Below are 27314 nucleotides of genomic sequence, written 5' to 3'. Positions count from 1 at the left end.
TGTGGATGATTCTTTTTTTATGAAAAATAAATCCCTGAGGGGAAAATCCTTAAGGTATTTGCACTGGGGAAATCAGCGGAGAAAACTGAAAACTTTTTGTTTTGAATTAAAGGAAAAAGGCGAACCGGCCGTATGAAATATGAGAATATGAGATTTATTTCCCCCATAGATTTATTTTCGTACCATTAATGAGTATAAATGTGCATTTAATTTCTAGAAAAGTAATGTAATCTGCACGATGGAGGAACTGGAAGCAATGTTAGGTAAGTGCAGTTGCATCTGTCAGGCAGCAGGAACGATTTCCTGCCACAGCTGTTTCCAGATAGAGCTGTTTCAAATCAAAGTTATCAGCGTAGAATGTCGGATCAAATTCATCATAGACAGTCGAAAAATAAAACTCTGTGATCCTAGGTGAAATTCAGCCCAGCCTTCGGCGGCTGTCAGACGGCTCTTGTGCTGTAGGATGGCGACTCTCAAGTGTCTCCCCGATGAACGAAAGGTGGCCTGAGTACAGCGTGTTCCCCTTGCGATGAAGGGTCAGATGCTCTTCCCAGCTTCTCCTTCAGTCCATAAGATTGCATTTCCATCGTGTCCTCCATCCGAGGACCTCAAAGTAGTGAAATAAGCCTCACAAAGTCACAGCTGGGCACCGTCACCTCATTTCTGCCACCAACTGGGGACGCGCGTGGGTTGAGAGATGTGCGCGATGTGGCAGAACAAAGAACCCTCCGTGGTGTCCTGCTGTTCAGCACGGCCGCCCAGAACCCTTCCAGAGGTGTCTGACGGAAGTCATTGGACTTCTGGGCAGATGAGCGTGAGTTTCGTAGAAGTCCATCAGTCTGCTTTCTACTGAGGCTCGATTTATGCCAAATAAACACCGTACCACAGCGACCGCGCTTTAGGGAAGTTTGAGGTTGTATAGTCATCCGGTGGGGTCATTTTAAATAGTTGGAACGTGGTTAGTAGTTGGTCACCTACTGCTCATCAAGTTTTACAATGAAGTGCAGAAGCACCTCGTGTTTTTAAATACAAATATTCTTTAAAATCCATGCCTCACAGGAGACCTGCTTCTCCCTTTTTTCTGTTAATTTAGAACTTTGACAACTAAGTCATGGACGTTGCAAAGATATCTAAAACTACAGCAACATCATATCTGTGTGCTGGGAAAAGGGGTCTTTTTTGGCGTTTTAGTTATGACTGTTGCTTCTTCCAAATATGTTTGCAATAACGGTTTGCAGAAGATACAAAGCCGTGCTTTGGGAAGTCAACAGCTTCTCGAGCTTCCTGCCAGCTGTGGGTTTAATGGTCTGATGCAGAGATCCTTGCTGCCGTCTTGGAGCTGCGTTAGATGTGCACACAAAGTAGAGGACGCACCAAACGACTCACAACTGGACTCTAGATATACTGGAAATTATGGAAAATAACCGAACGCTGGCATTCCTGATCACAAATAATCACTGACCGGCATTAAATGTTAGCTGGTCGATGTGGAACGAGACACGTCTTTGTGGGATGAGAAAGCACTGGGCTGCTAAGGGTTATTAAGATACTCTTCCTAACGCTTAACATGCAGCGGGAGAAATGGGAGTGTAATTAAATTTTTAATGGGAATAGACCTTTTCATACTGCCAATTCAAGACACGCTGTACCCATTAACGGTTACCAGGAGCGGCGTAAGGCATGGGGTTTCATGAAGATAGCGGCCGAAGGCTTTAAAAGGGTCGTGATCACACCGGGCTAGGTGGTAACGAATGCAATCGGAAGGCCTGCTCCAAAGAGCTTACAGTCTTGGTCCTACTGAGAAGAGCATTAACCCCCATCGCTTGTGAAGTGGAAGACCCGTGGCGAGGCTCCTGCTGCACTCCGGTACCTGGTGCTCGACTCACGGCTGAGAAAAAGTGTGACCGACAGATCCGGCTACGGGCGGGGGGTTGCCGTGCTTTGCCTCTGCAAAGAGAAAGGGCCCATTTCACTTTCAGCACGGTTTCCACATTGCTCCCAGCTTCTCCTTCCACCTCTCCCTATAAAATCTCCTGCTTGGGTATCACTGTCTGAGGCAAGAGCTGCGCTACGGCGTTGGGTCCTGCGCTAGAGCCTAGTTTATAGTCTTCACTGCCTGTGCTTGTAGAAGGAGATGGAAGGGATGTTTCAGGAGATGCTGTAGGAGAGAAAAGAAACAGAATTAACGTGGACCCGGATGCTCTTCAACAGAGCAGTGCCCAAATAAAAGCAGCAAACCAAGGAGCAGGAGCCTGGGAGGGGGGGACGGGGCAGGGGGATCCATCCCAAATTCAGGCATGGTCAGGCACATTCTTCCTTCCCGGCTTGTGGTGAGGCGCAGGGTGGATTGATAGGCACGGACCAACTCCTCTCAGTGGTTTACACTTGGGAAATGCCCCCAACTGGTTTTTAATCCCTCGTCAGAGGAGAGCTCAACCTGCTGGCCACTGCACCTCATTTACAGAACACAGCAGCTCTCTCGCCTCCCTTACCGCAAGGGGGCTTAAAAAAAATAAATAAAGCAGGCTAAAAATACGTGATGCCAACATTTATATGGCTGAGAAACAGCAAAAATATACAAGAGGCAGAAGACCGTAACTGGCAGGAGGAGACTCTGTGTGCAAGACATTGCGATTACATGGCAGCGGTTGTTAAATTGCAACTCATCTTTTACTTCTTTTTTTTAATAGCATGGTTTACTACTACAGTGGATAAATACCTCGACAAATAGCCATTGCCTAGCAGCAGTGCCCAGAGCGGTTGAAGAAGGTCTTGTACTCAGGTCATATCGTGTTCTGGTTGACAGCAACCAGGACGCTTTACGTAGGGAAACTCTTGCCACTAATGACGGTGTGTGCTGCTTTGTGGTATTTCCCAGCGCTGCCTACGCTCGTAGAAACACACTGTCGCCAATCTAGATTTCTTTTTTTCTTTTTTAATCTTGTGATCTAGTATCTCTAAAATCCCTCTGGATCATGCTGTTACGTGAAAAAAATCTCAGCTTCTCTTTTGGAAGCATGTTTCCAGACTTCATAGTAAAGAATTCAGCAAGGGGGGGCTGTAAACGCATAAATAAACCTAAAGATCTTTTTCTTGACGGCTTCTCCAATTCAGTCCCTTCATTATGCTGACACTAATAGGGTAAAAATGGACACGTACGGTTTGGAGCGGCGTGAATCACAGAGCCCATGTTGCTTGGGAGGACGGGTCCCGGCAGCTGTTCCAGGTTGAGGTTGGGAGGTCCCGACTGGTACTGGAGATCAACGGTGGTTCCTGCGGTGGAAGTGGGAAAAGACATCATTCTTTGCATAGTTACCGAGAAGCCAGATATTCCGGGCCAAGTCTCTTCTTTTCAGAGCATGTGGGAGACCTCTGTGGGTGGGGGTTAATGTCCTGGCTCCGTCTTTGCTTCCTTCCTGTCCTCTTTGCTCTCAGCCTTCCCACTGTCTAGGGGCAACCTCCCGGGGTGGCTGAGGTTTCAGCTAATATCCAACCGCACGGCTCATCTGTCTCCATGCGTGTCCCAGTTACTGCTCGTATCCACGTTTCCCACGTAGTTATAACTTCTGCATATTGCTAACAAAAAAACGTGTTGTCTTCCCGGAAACTGCATCAGTTTGGTAGGTTGCCTAAAATTCGAGTGCCCCGCTGGTGTGAAGCACCACAGAGTGTGCTCATTTCTATAAAACTGTCCCTGGGTCAGATTTTCAGAGATAGGCTGGAAAGAAATGTCTTGGGGTTGGACTGGAGTGAGAAGAACCCATGCTCAAGCTGCAATTCAACCTGAGCCTTCACCTCCCTCCTCCCAAGACCAAGTTCTCTCTACCCTACATCCTTCAGAGAAGGACTCGAACCCAGACGTGAAGCCCCATAACGGCTTTGAAATTAAATAACTTTGCTGTCCTTTCCAAGCAGGGTTCGTACCTCCCAGCAGCATCTCCTGCAGCAAGCTGTCGATCCTGGCCACACCGAAGAGCTTCACGAACTGGACTTGCTCTATCATCTGCCAGGTGATGCTCTGCAGCGGGGGCAGCAGGAGGAGGATGTCGCTGAATCGGCCTCGCGAGTCGTACTGGCGATCGTTGATGTAGTCCTCCAGGTTGACCTGGACCTGGAAGCGCATGTTCTTCACCTTCCCAGGCTCGCTCAGGCCTTTGCAGTCTGGGAGGGGGGAAAAAAATGAGGTTAATTGCTGATCTGTGTAACCAGAAAGCGTTAGCCTGTCAGTCAGGCTGTGCAGAGGGCAACGGATGAGATGCCAATGATCCTCTGACAATTACCCCTCGGAGTCTCCAAATTTATCTGATGGACTAGCATCGGGCTGCCACTATTTCATATCTCTCATGGAATAAGGAAACAGTATAGGGAATTTGAGGGGAAACAGTAAAACAATAAGAGCTTACTTCAGATGGGTATGTCTGGTGACTGCCATGAGTGAAGAGGGAGCATTTAGAAGTTCAACTGTATATGTCTTTCCAAGGAAATGACCTGGAATTTCCACCTGAAAACCCTGAGTCCCAACGACTGCCACTAAATCCCTGCAGGATTAGTGCCTGCCTCTTGCAAATACGCCTGGTGCAGCATCAGATTCTTGTCTTGATTTCCTGTCTTTGACCTGTGGTTGATCTGTTTTTCATGGACCACTGGTTTCGCTTAATCATCAAGTAAATGTGCTCTCTGGGTAGGATGAAGTGCCGGGATTTACGGATTTCCACTCCTGCCTTTCCTCCCAAAACTGAGATTTCTGGCTCACTGGAGCATTTCCCTCACTGTCTACAAAGAATCCACAAGCACCACATTTTAGAGACCATCATGCCAAGAGATTAGACAAAGTAGTCAACAAATTATTGTATGTTAGCGTGTAACTCCATGGACATGCCTACTTGTTAGCATGAATGAATTTCACTTCTGTAGAGCTTCACACTTTTTCATTTTAGATGAAATCACAGCCCCTCACTGTCGCAATGATCTGAAGCCTCAGTGAGACACTGAGCAGCTGAGAAGGTAATTTGTCAAACCCAATTTAATAACTCGATCCTTATGCAGATTTGCAGCAGGCTCTTTGGCGAGCCGAAGTTCGTGACGTTCGTAGAACTCCTGTGTCTTGATTCCAAATCAGTGGACGCAGCAAAACAATAACTAATGGGAGGTGCTCTAATTTCTCCCTGCTAATAGATGCCAAAGGCAAAAGGGCATTGCTCTGGACTTGGGATTGTTCCCCCATCTCTTCTCCAAGCTACAGGGCAGAACACGCTAAAGGCGCTGGAGTGTTGTACCGAGGGGGGGTTGTGGGGGTGCTGCAGACATGTAGAAACAGGAGCGTCCGGGGGGAACCTGGGCTGAGACAGAAACCCCTGTGTTTGTGGAATGAGAATACAGCAAAGGTTCAAAACAAGCTTTCGTTTCCCTCCCTGTGTTTGTTTCCCTGCTCTCCTCTCCAGCCTGTGCCGATCAGCCCTGCCCTCGGTCGGTGCTGGCTGCCAGCAAGATCCATTAAGAGACATCCTCGGTATTTCTGGGTTTTCTGAACGGTCCAGCTCTCTGTGGTTTTTAATGCTGCTTTCTGAACCCCAACGGATGCTCCACGCTGCTGCTCATAGACTCACTTCGCTTATGCATAATTCACTCAAGGCGTATATGTCCTTAACAGTCATCCCCTCCATTTCAGACCCATGGGCTTTCCTGAAGCCGAGCTACAGAAGCAGCAAAACTCCTCTAGGGCCTGCGGAGTCTTACACATCCATCTGGCTGGAGTTAATTCTTGCTAAACAGTAAAGTGTTCAGGAACGGGTCACCTCAACGCGTCCTTGATGTGCTGCTAAGTATCGCTCCTTACAGCAGAGGCAGGGGGAAACGTAGAGCTGCTGCCAAGGGGTTTTCCTGCCGACCGGAGAGTCCTCAACCCCTTTCCAAGCCCTGTGCTTGGCAATCAGGAAGGAACCTTACCTGGGTCAAAGAAGATGATGGCTTTAAGGCAAGCGTACTCATTGTCATCGATCTGGATGTCCCGCAAGGGCTTCACCAACTCATCCAAGATTCTGGTGGCCACACGAGCGATTTCCAGTTCCGGGCAGTGCATTGGGATGATGAAGTCATTCCCTGGGGAGACAAGAGAAATTCACCATCAGATTTCTGCTCTAGCTCTGTGGACACGATCTCACCCAGGACTTACCCCGCGGCACGGTGCCAGACAGTCCCAGTGCCCACGCGGGGGAGAATTCCAGTGTGCAGCTTCATACTCAGGTTCACGATTGAGAAGCAAGCCGTGGACCTCACTCTTTGGTCCTTCGTTATCTCGTTTGCATGTGTCGGTGCACCCCCACCGTACGCAAAGCCTGCGCCACGTTCTGCTCTGCTTTACCCCCTGCTATGCCCAGCACCTGTTTGCAAGCGGTGTTGCATCTTTATTTTTGGTGTGATTTTTTTTTTTTTTTTTTTTTAAACAAAGTTCTTCCTCCCTCTTTTCTTTACTGTGTGGCTTTCAAGGTCAGCATTCTCATTTTTTCCAAGAATAACCCCACCTGTGTTTTTGGTGCCAGAGAGATGCATGAAAAGGAAATACCTATTTCCACTATAAATTTTAATAGACCTTTCTGCTAAGTTTTTAAGCGCTGATACCCAAATACCTCATTGCCTGTGTCCTGGCGATTTCTGTTACAAACACAAGGCAATGCAGTTCGAGGTTCCATTTAAATATCGGGGGGGGGGGGGTTTCTCACCCACAATTTCAAAGCAGCAAGGGAAGGGTTGTAATAGTCCCAGTGAATTTGCTTGCTCCTTTTTAAGCACCTCCAGAGACCTTCTCGAGCACTCAGTCTAAAGCCAGCTGTGCAGAGAGGGTCTCAGGCAGGCAGGATACTTGGCAATAACTCGGGTGCGCGAATTAATGAAAGCAGGAGTGTATTTCACCACTTTACCTAATAAAAGAAAATCGGTGTACGGTATGGACCGCTTGGCTACCCCGAGGAGCAGGTGTTCCCCCGCGTGGGCTCTGAGCAAGGCAACCTGGAGACGGCAGAGAAAAAAGAAACGATATTACATTTGAAAAGCAGAGAACGGAACGGTGAGCTGCTGCTGTTGCGATTAAGCCAAATTTGATGTTTGTTTCGATATGTCAGATCTACAGATAAAGTGCTATGAAGAGCTAGAAATTATTAGTATATCTTTACTTTTCAGAAGCGCTACGCTCATGGCAAGTTAAATAAAAAGTTGTTTTCAACTGAAGGAGCAAAGAGGGGCTTGGGTAATTTGAGTTCTTAGGAAATAAATGGCTTTTATATTCAACTATTGGGTGTCCACAAAGGGAAAAGCAGTCTGTTTTGGCTGGATCCTTGCGCATACCGACGTGATCAACTCTTATTATATTTCTGGGGATTCTGGCTGCTGGACTAATTTTGATTGTCCCCTTGTCCTTTATTATTCTTCCTATCATGCTAGTTTATGGCTCTGCACAAGGTGATCTATATGTTACTGTCAGATTCTCCTGTTGAAAGATACGGCTGGGAATGCCTACGGAAGGCGGTGGGTTTGCAGGGAAGAGGCATTTGTATTTTACCTGGTCGTCAAGCGGGAGCTCACAAAACGCCGGAATGTATTTTGCCCATTCAACCAGCACCAGAAGCTGCTGTTTCATGGATTCGCACACATCGTTGATGGTTGCAACCTTCTTCATTGCGATGTCCGCGCTGTGCACCGGACTCAGCGATGAATACTGAAAGAGGAACAACCCGTCTGCGCTGGGACCGGTTCTGTGCTGTTTTATCACCCTTGATAGCAACGATTCGTTGATGGCATGGCGTGCCTTCACAGACATTAACCTCCCCAGGTCACTGAGAAGATGCCGGCTCTTGTGGTTGAGCACTCATTGGCTCAGCGGGGAACGGTGTCCCACGTACAGCCCATGGCGAAGCCTCCACGAGGTGGTGCTCGGTCCCAACAGACACCCCTCCCTCCTCCGCCTCCTTTCCCACTCTCCAGGCTGGCTCAGGACGAAATCTGATTAATATTCCCCTTCCTAGCAGTAGCCAGCAGCACCGGGTCTCAGCTTCCCATCAGTCCCTTAAGCCAGCCTAATGCATGAAATGCATCCAGCCTTTCTCCCCCAGGTAGCTGTCTGGGACACGAAACCACCCATTTCCACCTCTAAAGAGCTGCTTGAGGGGAGAGGGTTAAAACATAATAATTTTTGAAAAAGAAATGGACGCATTGCTGCATGCAATACGCAACATCTGGACCGTACGTTTCAGTGGAGAAAGGATATTTGCATAAGAATTTAAAGGACGCGCAGGGTGAAATTCATCGTGGAACATGAAATAAGAAAGCAATCAGCGTTAGTTGAAGCCCAGCGATTTTATTAGCTTTCTTTTTCTCCCCTAAAATTGTTGCCCGGTAAAGAAGTTACAAGAAAAGACATAATTGACCATGACGGGAACATTATGTTCTGAGCAGGACAGAGCGTGCAGCAAGGAGGGATAAACGTCTGCATGAAATGCAATGAGTTTTTAGGGGTGCGGCAACAATTTAGGCTAGGGGCAGAGGGGACCCGGAGTCTGCTACATCCCTCAGCCCCTGGAATTTCAGCCTTGCATCTCACACGCCAAAAGCGGCATCTGCCCCTTGCAGGACACGTTGTCTTGATATAACGCACAGAGGAGTTTTACCGTCTGCTTTCGGATATCTCTAATGCGTTTGCTTCCCCGTGGCTTTGTGCAAGAGCCATCCAAGGGCAGAAGAAGATCCAGCCCCGGTTGGTTTAGTGAGTTCATAACCCCGTGTGGAATAGCTGAAGGCCACGTCCTCGTTTGGAGGGTTATCCCTGTGTTTCATACCTGCTGCGCCATGGCCTCAGCCTGAGTGAGCACGTTGATGGAGAGAGAGCCGTTGTCCTCGTAGCTGCTCCTGCGGATGCTGATCCTGTCGCGCTCATTCTGCACGGCTGAAATGAGAGCGAGCGGTGGTTGTGTTAGCCAGAAACTTCCCACACAACCCACGGCTGCTGTTACCTGCGCTCCCCGAACAGGAGCGGATGGGGCTTTAGTGCCTGCAGGACCCTCCACCCTTGTTGGATGCTGGAATAAGATTAAACAGGTCCCTGGGGAGAGGAAAAGGCCACCAGAGATGGGGACGACCAAGCACAGGAGTAATGGAGGGTGATAGGGCCATTTGGCAGCCAGAGCCGCATCTGTGGGATGTTAGCTGGTCCCACTGGGTTTGATGCAGCTCAGGGGGGAGTTTGGGCTTTTGATGTCGACTTTTTTCACTTGCGTAATGCAACCATGCTGCTGGATCCTGGCCTGCGATACCCTGTTTGCCATGTCTGCGCTGAGGACTCCCTGCCTGAGCTCCAGTGCAGCAGGACGCTCTTGGGGTCACATCTCTTCTTACGGCACCACTGCAAAAACCATCCCCTGATCCCACCTCGGAGCAGCCTTGGAGTGTCCCCTGCCCCTGAGGCACGGCACGTGGTGGTACCGGGGGACATCTCCACCGCTCACGGGGAGGAGGAAGAGTCACCTCATTAAGGAAGCTCCAAAGAAAGCAAGCTTAAATTTGCCGATCCCACCTTAAAACCACTCCCTCAGCCTTGCCCATCACACTGCTGCTTTCAATGCGCCTGTAACCCCGATGGCAATGCCGGCACCCAGCGAAGGGAACAAACCAAGCCGGGGTTTGTCACCAGCTCTGCTGGCACCCCGTGCAAATCGCTGCCGCAAACCATTTCAGAGCGTCCTGTTTAACAACAGCGACACAAGGCACCTTGGGCACGCTCTGGTGACCACACCGGAGTGAAGATCAGCCCTGGGCTTTTTGCAAATGGAAAGGTATGGCGCGCCATGGAGAATCAGAAGAAAAACACCGAATTTCTGAGGCCCGATCCACCCTTTAAACCATCCTTTTCCCTGAAGCACAAGCCACAGCTAACCCCACGCTCCATCAACCCTGCGCGGTGAACATAAGGGATTTCTTGCACTTCAGCAGCTTATTTTCGCAACACAGGCTCCAAGAACCGACTCGCCTCCACTGCAGCCGTCAAGTAAAGCAGCAGCAGAGAAAAAAAAAAGCAGAATTCCGACCTAGTCCAACCTTGTTTTCAGTGTTAGTTTCTCCCCCGAGCTCTATTGCCTCCGTCCAGCGGCAAAGAAGCCCACATGGGGCTGGAGGAAGGAGCCTGAACGCAGACTCGGCGTTTTCCCGACACCTCGTACATCTTGGCTACGAACAGCTCGGAAAGGCCGCTGTCAGGTCCTTAAAGCAGAGGGAGCGGGAAGATTTAGCATGTGGTGATAATGCAGCACATCCCTCCTCCTTCGTGCAGCAATTCCATGCTCCGTTTGGTTTTATTTAAGGCCCATGACTCAGGCAAAGCTGTCAAAGCACGACTCACTCTCTGCATTAACCCCTTGGATGTGAAACAGTGCGGTTTTGTCTCAAAAGCGGCCACTGGAGAAGATTTTTCCAGCAAAGACTTTTTTTTTTTCCTTTCTTTATTTTTTTGCAGAGTCAGCAAAATCATTTTGCCGTCGCTCTTTTGAGACTTTACCTCGCTGCTGGGCCTTGCTTTAGGGGAAACACCGCTCTTTGCACGGGGCCCGTTTCTCCGAATTCCTGCAAAGGAGGAGACGCGGGCACCGTTTCGCACCCAGGGTGGGAAGATTTTGGGGTTCTTTTGCCAGCCCAGGTCCGACCATTGCTCTGGTTTCTTAACCGGCCTCTGATGAGAGGCCAACAAAGTGAAAGGGCAGAAAACAAGCAACAGCGACAAAAAATCAATATCCGCCCTTATCGGCAGCAGCGTAGTATTTATCTTCCAGGCGTTGGGGCTCAGCCTTGCTGTCAGTCGGGACCCGCTCGCTGCTGAGCCGGGTGTGCTGGGGGGGCAGACGCTGGGGTCCATCCACCAAAGGGATTCTGCCCCTCGGAGCCCACCTTGCCTGAATGGCTGCAACGGGCTGGATGGGTCCGTCCATTCGTAAAAGATGCAAAACACACAGGTATTACAGAATCACAGAATGGTAGGGGTTGGAAGGGACCTCTGGAGATGATCTAGTCCAGGGTCTAGATTAGGGTCACCCAGAGCAGGTTGCACAGGCAGGTTTTGGATGTCTCCAGAGACGGAGACTCCACCACCTCTCTGGGCAGCCTGTGCCAGGGCTCTGCCACCCTCAAAGGAAAGAAGTTCCTCCTCATGTTTAGCTGGAACTTCCTATGGTCAAGTTTGTGCCCGTTACCCCTTGCCTTGTCCCCGGGCACCACTGAGAAGAGCCTGGCCCCATCCTCCTGACACCCACCCTTTCAGTATTTATAAGTGTTGATAAGGTCCCCCCTCAGCCATCTTTTTTCCAGACTAAAAAGACCCAAATCCCTCAGCCTTTCTTCATAAGAGAGGTGTTCCAGTGCCCTCAGCATCTCGGTAGGCCTTGGCTGTGGCTTTTCAGGCTATGGATGCTACGCAGAGGCAATTAGACAGCAATTTAGAGAAAAAAACAACTACAGTCCTTGGGAGGCTCTGCTCACCCTTAGACAGCAGCATACATCACCCTGTGCATGGCGGGGGGGGATGGAAAAGGCTGTTCAGCTGGGGACCCCCACCAGGCTGAAGGTGAAGGTGGTTATAGGAGCCATAATCTGTGATTAATCTTCAGAACAGATTAACCCTTCACAGCAGAAAGACGAGCAGCAACGTCCCGCACTGAGTAGAGACAAGCCCGCCCGACTCCATGTCATCGCCGACGTCCTTGGAAAGTCCCCACCCAACCCTCTACACCTCCTCCCATGTCAGATGCTCCCCCATGTAGATCTCCGGGGGTGACGGGGCTCTTTTTTGCTCACTTACAAGAAAAGGGACAAATTTTGCCTTTCCAACTGGGTTACACATCTTATTTTACGTTAAATCCCACAAACCTCGGCAGACCTAGTCCTAGTCCCTGATGACGGACTCCTTTAAGAGGCTTCAGCCTGTTTTTTTCTCCCGGGTCCTTTTATGGCACATATTTCAGTGCTTCCCTCACGCTCTGATAAGCTCAGTCTCCAAGTGTAAGTGGATGGTACAGACTGACTTTCTCAAGGTGATTTGGGTGTTATCGCTGAAAGTACCCGAGATGCGATGGAATTAGACACAAAAGGGAGTTAATGTTTCACCTGCCACAAAATTAATCTCTTGCTGTGTGGTAATTATATTGCTATATTTATTGTGCTTGTAAAAGGGAAGGGATAGGTCACTTGTGGTGAGGCATCGGGAGTGCTCGGGGGTGGGGGGGTGCTGGCCCCTGAGGGTGCTCGGGGCCGGACGTGATCTTGGCTTTGCAGCCAATAAAACTCAGCGCAATCGCAGGAAAGTCTAAAATCCCAGTGCTGGATCCCACTGTCTCCCAGGGACTACTATTTCCAGTATACGCCTGGCAAAAGCTTTGCTCGCCCGTTTTGTTTTTTCTCTAATCCTGTCCTCTGCACAGCGGCACTCCAGTTCCCAAAGCCAGGAAATACCGGGAAGGGTCACTGCAGCCCCACGCGAGGGGACGGCAGTGGGAGCGAGTCCCTACGATGCTGCCGGTCAGGGACAGCGTGGCCCCGAGCCGGGCTTTTCCTCGGGGAAAGCGAAGAGAGGGCATGACGGTGCCCGTGTCTCCCCCCAGGGAATTGCCCTCCGCTACGGCATGTCCTGACTGTGGGAAGCGGACGGGAGGACAAACGCCTTCTCCGTCTGACGCAGAGGAGACGTCGGAGGGGTTTTGTCGCCCTTTTTTGCCAGGAGCTCCCCAGGGCTGCGGGCGGCCGGGCAGGCTGCGGAGCACGTGCGGCGGCCCTTGAGCAAACAGCGGCGTGTTTGTGAGATTGCAACAAACCCCCGTTTCCCAAACATTTTGTCCTTGCTGCCTTGCCACATAGGCGCGGGGCATGTGACGGGGACCCTCCGGGGAGTCCAGTAAATATGGGCACAGGCACTGGTTGGAAGGGGCGAGCAGCAAACCAGTAACTTTCCACAGTAACTGCCGAGGTTAAAGCCCTGCCTACACAGGAGTTGCCGTTTCCGTTAGTATTCCGCTAAAACCATCCCTATTTAATGCCGATGGGGCTGGAAACATATGAATAAATGGCATAAAGAGAGAGCAGGGGGAGGGAGGCGCGAGTGCCCCAGTGCTCACCGTGTTTCTGTCTCCACCGATGGATTTACCCCTTCTGCTGCCTGGTTAACTTCTATGCACGAATAATTTTTTTCCCCCAAGATACTTCTGATTTTGTAGGAGCAGTATATTTTATTTGCAAATAAATCCCCACGGTACTTGCAGATTTAATCCTTCCATGGGCTTTAGGCCTGATTTATGACTGTCTCACAGCAAGGAAGATCCTGTAACTTTTCCACCCACCTTTGCAATAAACTGCAGCCCCAGAAAAAGCTGGCAGAAGAGGTGTGCAAACAAAAGGTATGGAGCAAGACAGAGGTCCTGTGAAACGCCAACAAAACTGTCCTATAAACCTGTCCAATTTAACAAAAATAAATAAAAAATAACCTCAAATCCTCCCACTGTGTTGTGGCTGTAAGTGACAACAATAATTCTTTTTACATCTGCGTAAAAATAAAGGAGTTCATGTACATTCGCAAATTACTTTAAAGGAGATGAGAGGTTAAATATTAACCCCTCTTTTTTTTTTTTTCTTTTTTTTTTGCCAGCAAACCGAATCCCAACAGTGCAGTGTTGGCATTTCAAAAGGCTTCCAGGTTTTCGGACGCCCAACTCCATATGAGTAGATGACCCGGCTGCCTTGAAAATCACACCCTGCTAATTTATCCAAGGTTAAACATGATCTCAGTAGGATGCTAAAAATAGTATCCTGCTGTTTTCTTTGGGTTGTTTTAGTATCTAGTGCATTCTTCATCCACTGATGCCGTAGTGACCAAAAACCTGCCCGGTAGCATTGTGCAAAACAATAGAAATCGAACCTGCTCCTCTGCAAAGAGTGAAAATCAGAGACGATAGCCAGAAAATCCCCAAAACACTCAGACCACCCTGTGGTACAGTCCCAGCCTTAACCACAATGCAAGAATAAAGGAGTGAATCTCCTGTAAAAATCTTAAATCCTGATCGTAGTGGCGTTTCAGGAGACAAGAAAGGGTTTGTGTTCAGACGAGCCTTTTTTCTCTCCCTTTGTCCCAACTTTAATAACTGTTTACTTGTAGTTATTAAAGTGAATTATTGATACCAAAAATGTAATTGGGATAGGAGTGTTTCTGAATGAGCTAATTTCTAGGAAATCTGGGGACTGGCCTTTCCACAAGACTCAAGTTTTGGCCCTTCTCTTGCTCTCGCTGGCGCCGATGGAACCTGGATCCCATCTCAATGCACGAGCCTGGCGGCAGCGGGCTCATGTGTGGGACAGTCCTGGTCCTTTCCGAAAGCAGGCTCCAGTCGAGGGTGCACAAATAAGACAATCTGAAGGACCCTCCTGATGCTTTTCTCAACCTCTGCCCAGCTGTCCCAAAGCCCTGTAGAACCTATAGCTCGTGCTGTGCCCCTCAGCCCTGCACCTACGCTGCTGCCCCTATAGACAGCCAGCTTAAAGCTAGCTCGGGTATTTGCATCCTATGGCTTTTTCTTTAGGCAGAAATATCCCTTCCACCAGGCGAGATAACATAGTTCCTATCTATCTATCGATCTACCTACCTACCCACCCACCCACCCAATACCTATTGGATAATATGGACAATACAATAGAAATTATCCACTAGAATTGTTACCAAAATGGGGGGGAAAAAAAAAGAAAAAAAAAAAGAGAGAGAAAAAGAAAGATCCAAGTGTGTCACATCATGTCTTACAGCCCAGGAAGATTGGGGAAAAAAAAAAAATAAAATAAAAAAAATCACTCCGTATCCAAAATTCCAGTTTATCAGTTAGTTTTGGTGGGGAACACTGAGTTTTCCGATACTGCACACACCCTCGTCAAGCAGTGGGTCGGTGGGGAGCGGGCGAGGGTGACACATCCCTGCCAACCCCACCCCAGGTGTATTGTCACAGACAGGCTGGGAAAAAGATCGTCTCCAGCTTCTTCCCCTCTGCGGTGAACAAACAATGCTGTTACCCCACCCTGGAAAGTCTGATTGCTGTTACACGGGCTGGCTGAAAAGTGGTGTGCCAGAGGAAGAGAGTGACGAACTCTTGCGTGCCAGTGCTGGGACAACGGGACACGCTGAGCTGTGGAGCTGTGGCCTCCCAACGTGGATCGGTGCATGCCACCAAAAAACCAATGCACAAACCCTTGTATCATCCTCCTACCGCTCTACCCCAAGACATGGCTTCTCTTTTTTCCCCCTAACGCTTCGCAACACTGTTTAATATTAATCTAGAACCACCCTAAAGCAAATAGTTGTGTTCTTTTTGTGCACACAATTGTGCAAGAAAATTTCTTTCGCCGTCCTGCACACAAGCTTTGGATACAGCTAAACTAATTTCTGCAAAGCAGTTGCTCAAGGTGCTTTAAAAATCTTCCTTACCAAACACGTGAGCGGTTTGTGAGCCCACAGAACCTGACTGTGCACTCATAAAATGGTTTCAAAGAATGTGACTATGTGGAACTCGAAATGAGTCATCTTCCATCAAGCTGCAATCAATAATGAAGGCATGAGCCAAGGTTTTATATCTTTTACCATAAACCCTGTAAAAATCATGCTTCAGCTCAACGAATGGAGCTGATAACCAGATTTCAGCCTTTCCGAGCTGTGGAGATTGCTGCATTGGCAATTGTCTCCACCCCCACCTAGAACTGATGAGATATGCTTCGGTTTGGTCTCTATGGTTTTGAGGGCTATTTTTTTTTTCCATCTGCTGTATTTACTCCATTTCTCCTAAATTAAACCAGCAGGCATTTTTGCTCCGTCCGTGACCTATGCCAAATTGCAAGACACCCTTGTTCTTGGTCGGGAGGTTGGAAAGATTTTTTCATCACCAGTGAAATCTTACCAATTACCAGAAATCAGTGACAAATTTCCCCTTGGTTTCAGTGGGACCGTGATTTCACCCGTTGGGTAAGGGGTGTTTAACTTGCTGGCATGGAAAGAGACTCTCAAATTCCTTTCTAGTTCCCTGACCCATTAGCTGTTCGTGGGTTGGAAAACAGCACAAATGCAGGGTCAAGAGTGCTGAAACCACCACCCAACCACCTGCACAGCAGGGGGGGTGTACCATCTGTTGGGGGTTGGGCCCCCATTTTGCCAAGCACTCGGTGTACAACCACAGTCCCCGTCCAGAAAGCTTGGACTGAGTAAAATAGCATCGTCCATGCTCTCCCACTATGCCATCACTGACCGATCAGAGATCAGAAATCATAGAATCATGGAATGTGTTGGGTTGGAAGGAGGATGACCTTTAAAGATCATCTAGTCCAACCCCCCTGCAGTCAGCAGGGACATGTTTAACTAGATCAGATTGCTCAGAGCCTCATCCAGCCTGGCCTTGAATGTCTGCAGGGATGGGGCCTCCACCACCTCTCTGGGGAACCTACTATGATAGCTCCCAAACTTCCCCAGGGAAGCTGGCTGTCGGGAGGAAAGCCATCGTTTAACAGAAGTGGTTTTTCTCTTGCTTAGCATTAGGCACTGTAACACTTAGTATTTCCTTTGGTGCATTGGAAGGGCGCTTCCCGATGGTCACTGGTACCCAAATGCTCTACAGTGCCCCACCATACAGCCAGTGTGACGTACAACAAAAGGCATCAGCCAACTTTGGATTGGCCCCTCAGCGCTAGTGCTGATAGTGGCTAATACAGCCACCAGGACGACAGCACTACCAAAGGGTTTGACTCTTGACTCGGGTCCCAGCTGGGGGGACACATGAGCTGGCTGCCTCCTGGCTTGTGTGCCCTGTGCCACGGAGGAGCAGCTCTCACGCCGTAAGGCACCGTGTTCAGGCTGTACCTTGCCCTAAGGGCCGCATCAAGCTACAGGAGCATCAGCCAAGCCAACTGCCAAACGCTACCCTGCAGTAGTCAGCTGTTGGCATTTATGAGATTAAGGATGACAGGTCCTCGCTGAGATCGTCACAGCTGGGGTTAGGAGCCGCACTAGCAGGTAGGTAGCAAAGGAATTGCTGTCGCGAAGCGCTTAGAGACCAACTAAACCCTGAGGGAAGCCCATCCCTTTTCCAGTACAAAAGCATCCCAGAGACCAGCCTCCCAAGGCTGGGTGAACACTGTCACAAGGCTCTAACTGAAATTCCTATCTGATAAGACAGGAGACGGCGCTTTCAGCTTCGACAACAAGAAATCTCTCACTGCGATACATGAGCATCGTCTCCCCTGGCCAGCGCTGCTGCTGCTGCTCTCCACCATGCCCTGCGGTGGGAGTAGAGCTAGAGGTGGCAGCAGGCAGTTTCGAAATGCCTGTTTGCACCTACCTTCTTTCTTCATGCCAGCTCTGAAGCACTTCTTCAGCCTGCAATACCTGCACTGGTTCCTCTTGTCTTTGTCTATCACACACTGTCTGCTGAACCTGGGGAGATGGGAAATAAAACATGGAGCAGCCAGCCCAGCATCTGTACCCCGCTCACCCCGAGCAGCCCCAAATACAGCCCCAGACCTCACTGAGCTCCACGTTGCCTGAACCCAGAGAAGCGCCAAAGGTTTGCAAGAAATGGATTGAATCAACATCGGCTTGGCCCAGTTCCTCATCTTCCCCACCGCCGTTCCCGCCAGCTGAGAGCGCAGCGATTTCAGACCACCCACCCAGCCAGGACTGTGATGGTTTTGGCTGTGAAAGAGTGACTGTGACTCAAGTTGTGCCGGTGCCTGGCAGTGTAGGAGCTCCATCTCCCACTTTCAAACAGTTATTGGGTGTTGGGCGCTGGAGCTTGTTTGATCCCGCTCGTTAACACTACCCTGCTTTGTGTAGAGTAATTACACTATGGACCACAAGCCCTTTTGTGTCTGCAGCCTAGTTTTGAGGCACGTGGCCTCCCAATTCCTATTCATTTCAACGGGGGATTTAGGAATCTATGTGCTGTTCAAGGGGTGGCCCACGTAGACTTGGCAGCTCTTGCCATGGTGGGTGAAACGAAAGAAGAGGAATCTGCCACGTAGAGAGGAGACGACGTGGGTTGCTCTGGGACCATCATTAGGTTGTAAAAGCTGAGGCAGTTTCCCAGACTGGTGAAAAGCCAAAGGCACAAAGGGCCGAAGACTTTCCAAGGAATTCACGTCTGCGATAAACAAGAGAGCTCCGAGCTGGGCTAAATACAGCGCGGCTCACCAAATAAGGATTTGCAGACGAGCGAGCATTTGCCATTTGCTTGGCTTCAATGCTGTGGATCTTCCCCGAGCTGCCAAATATCACAGAGATTCATGGATTCCCGGGGAGGGGCAACAACTCTGGTCCCAGGAGACTGAGAGCCAAAATGTCAAAGAAACCGGTAGTAGCTGTTGCCCCCTCCTTCAGAGATCCCACGGTTCCTGGGATGGGCACCATGTGGGTGGACACTGCTGTCACCCCAGGTCTCTTTCATGGCTGGTGTGTCCCGGAGTGATAAGGACCCCAGGATCATTTGGAACAAACAGGGTGACTCGTGTTACAAAAATTCGGAACGCCCCTAAAGGAGGAAGAGCTCTGGAACAGAAAGAAAACTTCCAGGTTTTAATTAGACATGAAGGGCTTGAGTGCATTTGGGTTTTTTTTCTCCCTTCCTCCTGTGCTAAAATAAACACCATTTTTCTAAGGTCAACCAAGAGAGCTGCTGTTTAATTTATAGCCTCCCCCGGTAAAAAAAAAATAAAAATCTCTCAAATGTATACCTGTGTGCCAAAGGGGACGTGAATCATCGCTGGTCCATGCTAAGTTCTCAGAATGATTGTAAAATCATCAGTGACATGTCAGCGTACATAGTTTAATGTATTTCAAAGCAAAAACGGAGAAGCTGTGGGGGAGGTGGAGGCTTTGGAGGTGACAAGTTCTTGGACGCTTGTGGCTTTTTACCAGGAAAAATCAAGAAGGGCTGCGTTTGACATGAAATCTCTGGAGCTTTGGTCCTTTGCCGCCTCGGCTTTCCCTTGCTGGGCTGTGACAAGGCCATGGTGTCACTCCACACCCAGAATCTGTTCTTACGTATTATACACACCAGTCAAACCTCAGGTCTGTAAGTCTCCCTTGGTTTACGCTGTGGGGAACGCAGTGACAATGAACTTGCCAAATGGATTGCTCAGTGCCACAAAAGGTGTCAGGGTCCAAGATGAGATAGGACTTCGTTTAATCCTTGACTTCCTGTCCTCCGGCCATAAAAAAAAAACCCTGCAGTATTACTCCTAGCATTCATGGTATGGTGATTCGGCGTTTGGGATAGGGCCCCCAGCGTACAACCTGTTCCCCACCCCAAATTATTTACAGCGTCAATAATTTGTATTTATTTATTGCAGAAATGGCCAGTACCTGCAGGAATAGACATGGTTCTTGCGGACACTCCTCCTGAAGAAGCCCTTGCAGCCGTCGCAGCTGGATGCCCCATAGTGTTTGCCGGTCGCCCGGTCCCCGCAGATGGAGCAGAGGGAGCTGATGCCGTTGGTGAGCAGGTTGGTGTTTGCTGATTCGGCTGTGATGGCCTCTGCGGGCAGAGAACAGGGACCATTAGACCCCTCTGTGCTGGAAACCAGAATCAGCTGGCAGCAAGTTGGTTTTTTTAAGCACGGCACGCACTGACCGAGCCCCACACACGTGTGTGCACACGCAGTACGTGCTGCTAATAAAGCCTCCGGATTGATGGACATGGTCTTCTCAAACTCAACTGAAAGTCACTCACTCGCTCTGTTTCTGATTTGGTGTTTTGCTTTGCTTCTGTGAACAGCGAGACTTCAAAAGCTGCGTAAGCCAACACGCTCGTGAGGGTTTAACAATTACCACTACTTTTCTCGACAGATGCAGAGAAACCTTACCTGGATGTGAGATATATGCTTTTGAGGGATGGGGAGCCACCTCCTCAGTTAGACACCTGGAGAACATGGTTCAAAGCTGGTGGAAAGTCAGTGGAAAGAACATCATCAACTTGAAGAAACAGAAAGCAGAGAAGAGCCAGCAGAGGCAGGAAGGATGGACTGCTTCACGCGCATGACAGAGGCATTGGAGATAAAAGGCTGCTCTTGAGAGGTTCTCTGGAGCTGGAAGACAGAGACAGCAGCCCCCACAGGGGTCACTTTAGTTCTCCTAAGTCTGGTTCCTGCTCTGAACTGCCCTCTGAAGAGGCTCATTGCTTTCCACTGGAAAGCAATAGAGGAGTGCAGGAAGATCGACCTTCTAAATTAGGGACCTAAAATTAGGTCATATGAATGCCCTCTGTCATGTCCTCCACTTGTACCCACTCATTTGGGGCAGAAATAGCTCTGCCCCTGCCTGGCCTGTGTATACACTGCTGAAAACTCCCCTTTAAACTTCTCCCTTGGCCTTAACCACCAGACTCGCTGCCCTCTTAATCCTCCTAATTTGAGGCAGAGCTTGGGGAAGGCAAAAAAAAAAAAAAGGGAAAAAAAAAAAAAAAAAAGGAGACACTTGAGGAGACGCAAATGACAGTGTTTACATCTCGCCGAGAGCAGGAATGTTTGTGGAGTCTGTCCTGACCTGGGCACTTGCTGCAGGCCGGTTTTATGAATTTATCGCACCTCTGGGAGATACGTTCTTCGCTCCAGGGGAGCCGATCTCGTGCTACAGTGACCTCAGCAAAGTCTCTGGGAGAAGACGCGTCCTGCCTCGCAGAAGAGCCGGGCGGTGATGAGAAAAGCTCAGCTGCTGTTAACGTTGAGCAATGGCCAATCTTAGAGAAAAGTACTCAACGGGGAGGATTGCCGTCTGATCTGGACTGTCTAGAGAAAGTTTTCTAATGCATAATGCATAAAAATAGCTTTGGGTAATCCACACACAACATGTATATACACAGAGAAGAGAGAGAGAAGGCTATTTTTGTATAGAAATACACATCAAAAATTTATAGTGAAAATATTTGCTATGCAATGAAAATTGTAATCAAAAGCCAAAAAAGAAATAGCCAGTAAAGCTTTAGTTTTTCAAAAACTGCAAAGTCTTTCAGTTAAGGCTAAGACTAAGACGTTTCTAGCTAAGACTTCACAAATGCAAAGGTCAGACCTCTTTCACCCCCTCAAAAACCCCTTTTGATCTATATTTCACCTTCTAACGTATGGATGAATAAGCAAGTAGGTTGTAGCACGACGGGAGCAGCAAGACAAGAATGAACGACAGCATCAAAATCACTCCTAGGTCATGACAGGAACTGAGATTTACCTGTTCGCAAAATCCGTGTAAGATGCTCCCAGCTCTGACATTTTTCAGTAAGTTGCACTTGGGTCCTTTGGGAGCATTGTCTGCGTCAGAGGTGCTTAATGGTAATTTCCATTGATTTTTTAGGGGTTTTTTTACATTGATTCTTCATTTTATTTTGCTTGATAACTCAGTATTAAAGGAGCTGTACTAGAATATTCCTTCAAGGGTAATCGTACTGCTAAACATTCGTGCATCTGTTGCTCCATTTATTTTTTTGAAGGAGCATATGACTATAAACAAATGCGAGGAGCATGCTGGATTCCGTTAAAAAAAAAACAATTGCACAACAAAAATAAAAGATAAAAAGGCCAATTTTCTCTTCGCTCCACTCGTGCTTTCTCCACTGACTTCAGAGGAATCAAGCCAAGGTCATACAGTTTGGGTCTCAAATGGACCATTCGTCCTGGGTCCAGATTGCAAAATGTTCCCTGATGCTGAAAAGCTTTTACTCACCAGAGAGGACTTTTCCCCCCCCCACCTCATGTGAGTAGGATAGATGAGGAGCTGCTTGACGGTATAAGGAAGGAATTAATAATCTGGTCTTAAACCAAGTATTACTGGAGGAAGGACTGTCAGCACCGAGCATGTGAGGCCCCAGAAAAATTAGCAAACCAAATTTTGTCCTCGCTTGTGCCCATGGAAACACAGACAAGCCCATGGGCTACAGCTGAGTATGGTGGCTCTACGTCAGAGCAGATACATAGCTGAACGTTCAGTCCCTGTTAGGTAGCCACGTGTCCTTTTCAGCTTGGTTGGAGGTGAACAGAAATTTTGAAAAAAAAATAAAGAAAAGGAAAGCCCTAAGCCAGTCCGCACATGTTAATTACGATTAATTTTAATTACAAAATCCTACCACCAACTAACGATGAGTTCCAAATGAGAGTCAGCTCAGGGAAGAGCAAAGGCATCAGAAGACTGTTTCGATGGGGCTTTCAAACCTACCCGGATTTGGGAAATGTCTGGGTTTTCCCTGAACTGATCGCTGCTAGGAAAGGCAGCGGAAAGCCAGGATCCCTGCCAGCGCGGTCGCCTGCCTGTCAAATCAGCTGAAAACTGTAGACTGTTTGCTTCGGCCCTGCCTGACGCAAGGCGACAACCTGCTCGGAGCTTCATTTAACACGTTGTGCCTTTCTAGAGGGGCTGCCACCTGGAGCTCAGCACCGCGCCGAGTTGGGCTCGAGGGCTGCTAGGATGGGTCTGGTCAGAGTCCAGCTGGCTCACAACAACTGAAGCAAGCTCACGGCTGTCCTCACCAGCCCGGAGAGAGATGCTGAGAGACGTGTACCAGCCTCTCATCACCGTGGTATAACAGAACAGTTCCTAAGCCATGCCACAGAGCCTCTGAAATTTCTCCTGGAGAGATGCAACCAATGACGTTCTCCGAGAAGAAACCATAACTCATCTTCACCTTGTGTGGCTTCCAGGATGAGCTGAAGGCCTGTGGTTGTGGCCAGATTCCTCACTGGGACTGTCCTAGACATTCACTGGCAGAAAAATCTGAAGTTTCAAACATCTTTTGCAAGTTATACGTAAGCAGCGTGTGGATTGGGAACTACAGCCTACCTACGGCTGATGAAAGTACTCCAGTGGCTTCACCAGCTTTAGGGTCAACCAAGCTCGCAACCAAATTTTTGCTACCTGCTGTCTCTGTATGTAAGTCACTACTTAACCAGGGCTGAAATGAAGATGCCAAGTTTTACAGTGATAAGAAATGACGGTAAGGATGGTCTCAGGGAGGATGCTGCTGGGGAGTGGTACCTGGCTTCCATTCAGAGCTGGAGCTCTGCGCAAAACCTGATCACTGCAGACCTCTTTGCTGCTTTTCCTTTCGGTTACGTTACTGGCTACATCTCTCCTAGATGCACGTTGTGTAAGAGAATAACCTTGCAATACCTTCCAGAATGGCTTTTGCACTTATCTACCCAGAAATCCAAGCCAGTCTTGGCTCATGGCTCTGGTGCACATAATTTGCAACTAATGAATCCCCAAATTACATGTGCTGGGCTAGAATGTAAAGAGATCATAAAGGTTTCAGGGCATACACATGCAGTCGAACTTGGTGGCCAACTCCAGCGTTGCGAAACCTGTGCATACAAATGCAGGGCTGAAGGGGGGCTAGCACTGAAGCCCTGGCCGTGTGCAGGTCAATCACTTTCTACATCAGCTTTTAGCAAACAGAGGGGGAGGTTTTGATTTAGTGTTCCCAAATGCTATGGTAACAATGATGAAGAGGTCAGCCAGAAAGGCCAGAGCTCCTCACAAGCACACGTGCAGCTTGGGGGATGGTCAGGCCCTCTCAAAATATCTTTGATGGATTTTTTAAGACCTGAATGGGGTTAGACTGCGGCGGGGCTGGGAACGGTGTTTCGCCAACGTTGTGCCCAAGCGCCAAGGATCGGCGTGGAGTTTGAGTGCTGAGATGGGAAACCGAGCGACACCGTGAGAGAAAGTGTTTGCCGACACGCAACGAAAGAATTAGTGCAATATTTCAATAATGCTTCATATTTTAAGCAAAATGACAACTCTGACAAGAGTGTGAGGAAATGGGTATCAACAGCACATAAAAACCAAGTGAGAACATGGCTTGCAGTGCCAGCCAAGGTAAAGGAAACAAGTTTGTACAGAATGGGAAAGTTGCTGCAGTTACAACGCGTATTTTATAAAGGAAAGACAGGATTAGCGTTGATTTTTATTCATTTCCTTTTGCCATTCTTTCTATATAAAACAATTTTTTATACTCCTCCTCCACTCCCATAATGGATTCTACTCTTTACCTTGAACTCGTCTCAAAATACTTGACAATTATGAGCTACTTAAAGGTGGTAAACCCAAAACGTGTTATCTCGGCAAATCTCAAAATGACAGCAGCTTCCGGGAGCAGAAAGCTTAGCACCGGAAGTGCTCCACACCATTAATCAACTCAAAAGGTTAATGAAATAATATTCCAAAGAAGGAAACGGTTGGTTTTAAGAAAGCATGACCTTATTTGAAAGTATTCAAATTTTCACTTTAAGAACTGTTCAGAATGTAAGAAACGATCCTGAGTCCAGTAAAATAAATATTGCACCCCTTCCTGTTTGTATTTATATAGGGGGCAAAACTGCGCCATTACATTTAGTAGGGGAAATCATACAGAATAATCTCGCACAGTGGGAAAGATATGATTTAAAACAGCGCAGTATGACTTGAAAAATTACCTAAAATGAGATTATTTCTTGATTCTAACAACTCCGAAAATTTTTCAGAAACCACAGAGTATCCGCGTGAACTGCTATTTTGGGTTACTTATAGGAACCGAACTCAGCTGATGAGCAATATACTTCCACGCATGGACATTTCAGGTCTTTTTTGAAGTTATTTTTACAAACTATAGAAGAGGACACTTACCCAAGACAAACAAGCTAATTTCAAAACAGCTAGTTCCTGAGAGAACCAGTTACTCATTAACGGCTAGACAAATAACACAATACTCATTCTAGATAAACTTCAGAAAAAACTCAACCTGTCAGTTCCACTGCACGAAACAACAGAGAGCCCCAAACAGCTTTTGGAGTTAATTTGCAAAATTATATTGAATTTTGAGGAAACTTGCACCACTCCAAAAAGTAAAAAAATATCCTGTTGTTCAGCAGCAAGTGACAAAGAGAAACATCTGTGTTAAATAACATTTCTGGAGTAGGATGGCAGATGGAAACCTTTCTGCAAGAATAAGAAATAAGATCCAGTCTATCTGGAGCTGGCAAAAAAAAAAAAAAAAAAGTATTGAAAATCCTTTATTTGGGGACAGACGGAGCTTTTCTTGAAGTCAAATTAAATTCAAATTTCTTTGGGCCTTTTAACTTTTCTTGTCTCCTGACATCCCTCCATGTCCCACCACAATAATAAGTCCAATCATTTTGTATTGTAGACAATAGCCCTACTGAAACTCTGATTTTTTTCTTATGAGTCAGCTAATGAGCAAACGTGAGACCCTGAAAATCCCATCTTAATTTCACTAAGCTTCTTAACAAATTAAATGAAATGCTGCCAAAACTCTCCAAAGGCATTGCTAAAGTCGGAATCTCTTTCGGTTACACGATTGGTTTCATGCTATATGACTAAAACGCCCTTCATTTTTCACCCAGTGAACAGTTAATTTAACAGAAAAGTGTCCGCTTATGTCAGAGTACTTTGGACTACTCAAAACCTAAATATCACGTAATACACTTTATTTCTGTGAACAAAGCGGAAGTCTTTGCGTATAAACATTCACGCCTCACAGCCAAGTTCTTTGTGTGCTGTAAAGGCTTTTAGACGCTCTTCATAGACAGAAAAAAATATAAGGCGAGTAACAACTTGAATATTGCTTCTCAATTTAAGTTAAATTGTGCCCGGTTGGGCACACGGTGTATTGGCTGAGTAATAGCCAAATGCCATTTAAGATGACTTTTTTTTTCCCCAGGGATTAAATATGGACCTAAGCCATATATGGGGATGAAACACACATTTTAAGGAAGAAATATTAGTAATAACTCCTCTCGTAAGTCATACAGGGGGACAAACCTATAGCATGCCATCAAGAGGTCCACCAACATTTACAATACCTTGCGGGCTCTCCAGGACATGACGCTCAGCCCGTCAAGGAAAAGAATAACTCAAAATAGGATTGGCAGGTGAAGGGGTCACATTTCAGCCCAAACATAACGGCAACTGCAACACAAGTTGACAGGTCAGCTGCTTAAATATTCCCCCTTCCACCCTTTGCCCCACACCTCCTACCTGCCTTTCCTGGGTGTTCAGCTTTATAACAAAGGTAGTGGAGGTTATTCAAGAGGAAGCAAAGAGAAATCTCACCAGGGTTATTTGGGAGAACCCGAAGGTTGTCGAATTCCAGCATGGTATAAGAGGAGTCCAAGGAGTCGACATAATCTGGCATATCCATGTCCATGATGGACTGACAAAGCTTCATTCTTACTTGTCAACAGGGAGGGAAGCGGCAAAAAACAGCCCTGCTGTCAATCACGGCCAAGGTTTCCTCCACAGAGAGAGACACCCCAGCCCTTGCGATGACAAATCATTACCCAGCTCTGCCCGCAGTCCCCTCCCCGCGCCAGGAGAGAAGGGCCGAAGCCGTTCCCTCTCGCGCACGCAGTCCCCTCCCTTCCCGGGGTGCATCTGTGCTCTCTCGGTCCTGATAATATGATGTAGATAAGGCCTAGACTCAAATGACTTGGATTGCATCTTCGGGGCAATACAGCCCGGTTTATGGCTGTTCCTGCTCAAACATTTTGAAAAGGGCTGCGAAGAGGCGTTCGTGCACATGCGTGTTCTTCCAGGGCAAAGCAGTGGTCACATCAAATAACACCTGTGCCGATGTCACCTTGCTCGGCTACCAGCCCTTGGGAAAAGACCAAATGATGTCACTTGAAGACAATGAGTCAGTGTCACCACTGGCTGAAGACCATCAAGACAGGCCAACACTGAGAACCTGAGGCATTCCCATGAGACACCAACGGTCCTGCACACTAGACCACACCCTGAGTTACTCCTGGAAGGGAAAAATGAGGCCGCATGGTTTCACCCTGCCCCATAGGCAGAGGGGAGGTAACTTCTCCCACCCAGCACTCAGCATCCCTGTCACCTGCGTCTTCTCCCTCCTGACTCTAGGCAGCCCCAGTCTTCCAGAGCTCCCATTGAGAAAGAGCTCGGTTGTGGTTGCGAGTTGTTAGGGCAGAATATTTCGAGTGATGGCAAATGATGAAAATGGAAAAGACTGGAAGGAACCCGGCAGACTCCCTTGCACATATGAGGTGTTGCATTTCACATTGACCTGCGCCTGGCTTTTCTGGGAAAGGCCCGTTTTATGGAAATACAATTCCAGTTTTTCCCCGCAGGACTGTGGTTTGGTTGTGGGGTTGGTTTTTTTTTTAATTTACTGAACTTCGCACAGGAGTTCTTTCCTTGTTAAGACTCATGAGCTGTACTGCATAAGACTGGAAACAAAACACAGGCGTACAAAGCGATATAGCTTGAA

At 48.1% G+C, this 27314-nt stretch overlaps 1 protein-coding gene across 2 annotated transcripts; it reads right to left on the bottom strand.

Annotated features, from left to right (window-relative positions):
- Positions 1-133: 133 nt before the first annotated feature.
- LOC134515606 (hepatocyte nuclear factor 4-beta-like) lies at positions 134-26364 on the bottom strand. 2 transcript variants are annotated; one of them, XM_063334748.1, is made up of 10 exons: positions 26135-26364; positions 19406-19577; positions 17385-17479; positions 8829-8935; positions 7556-7711; positions 6918-7005; positions 5947-6099; positions 3925-4161; positions 3160-3273; positions 134-2158 (listed from the first exon to the last, which is right to left on the bottom strand). In XM_063334748.1, the coding sequence occupies exons 1-10, from the start codon at positions 26247-26249 to the stop codon at positions 2022-2024; spliced, it is 1374 nt and encodes a 457-aa protein (XP_063190818.1). In that variant the 5' UTR covers positions 26250-26364; the 3' UTR covers positions 134-2021. The 2 variants fall into 2 exon arrangements, with proteins under 2 accessions (XP_063190818.1, XP_063190819.1); XM_063334749.1 differs by having other exon boundaries at positions 134-1947.
- Positions 26365-27314: the final 950 nt, after the last annotated feature.

Source organism: Chroicocephalus ridibundus, chromosome 4 (genome assembly GCF_963924245.1).
Source record: "Chroicocephalus ridibundus chromosome 4, bChrRid1.1, whole genome shotgun sequence".
In the NCBI taxonomy this organism is placed as follows: Eukaryota; Metazoa; Chordata; class Aves; order Charadriiformes; family Laridae; genus Chroicocephalus; species Chroicocephalus ridibundus.
Note: the sequence above shows the minus strand (reverse complement) of the source record. Positions and strands in the feature narration are given on the sequence as shown.

What these genes read in the sequence shown, in the direction of transcription:
- LOC134515606 (XM_063334748.1), bottom strand. Translation starts at nt 26,249, where the DNA reads ATGAAGCTTTGTCAGTCCATCATGGACATGGATATGCCAGATTATGTC. An exon ending in CACCGATTTTCTTTTATTAG is followed by an intron (nt 6,100 to 6,917) that starts GTAAAGTGGTGA and finishes TTGTCTCCCCAG; the next exon opens with GGAATGACTTCATCATCCCA. An exon ending in GCAGGAGATGCTGCTGGGAG is followed by an intron (nt 3,274 to 3,924) that starts GTACGAACCCTG and finishes CTTCCACCGCAG; the next exon opens with GAACCACCGTTGATCTCCAG.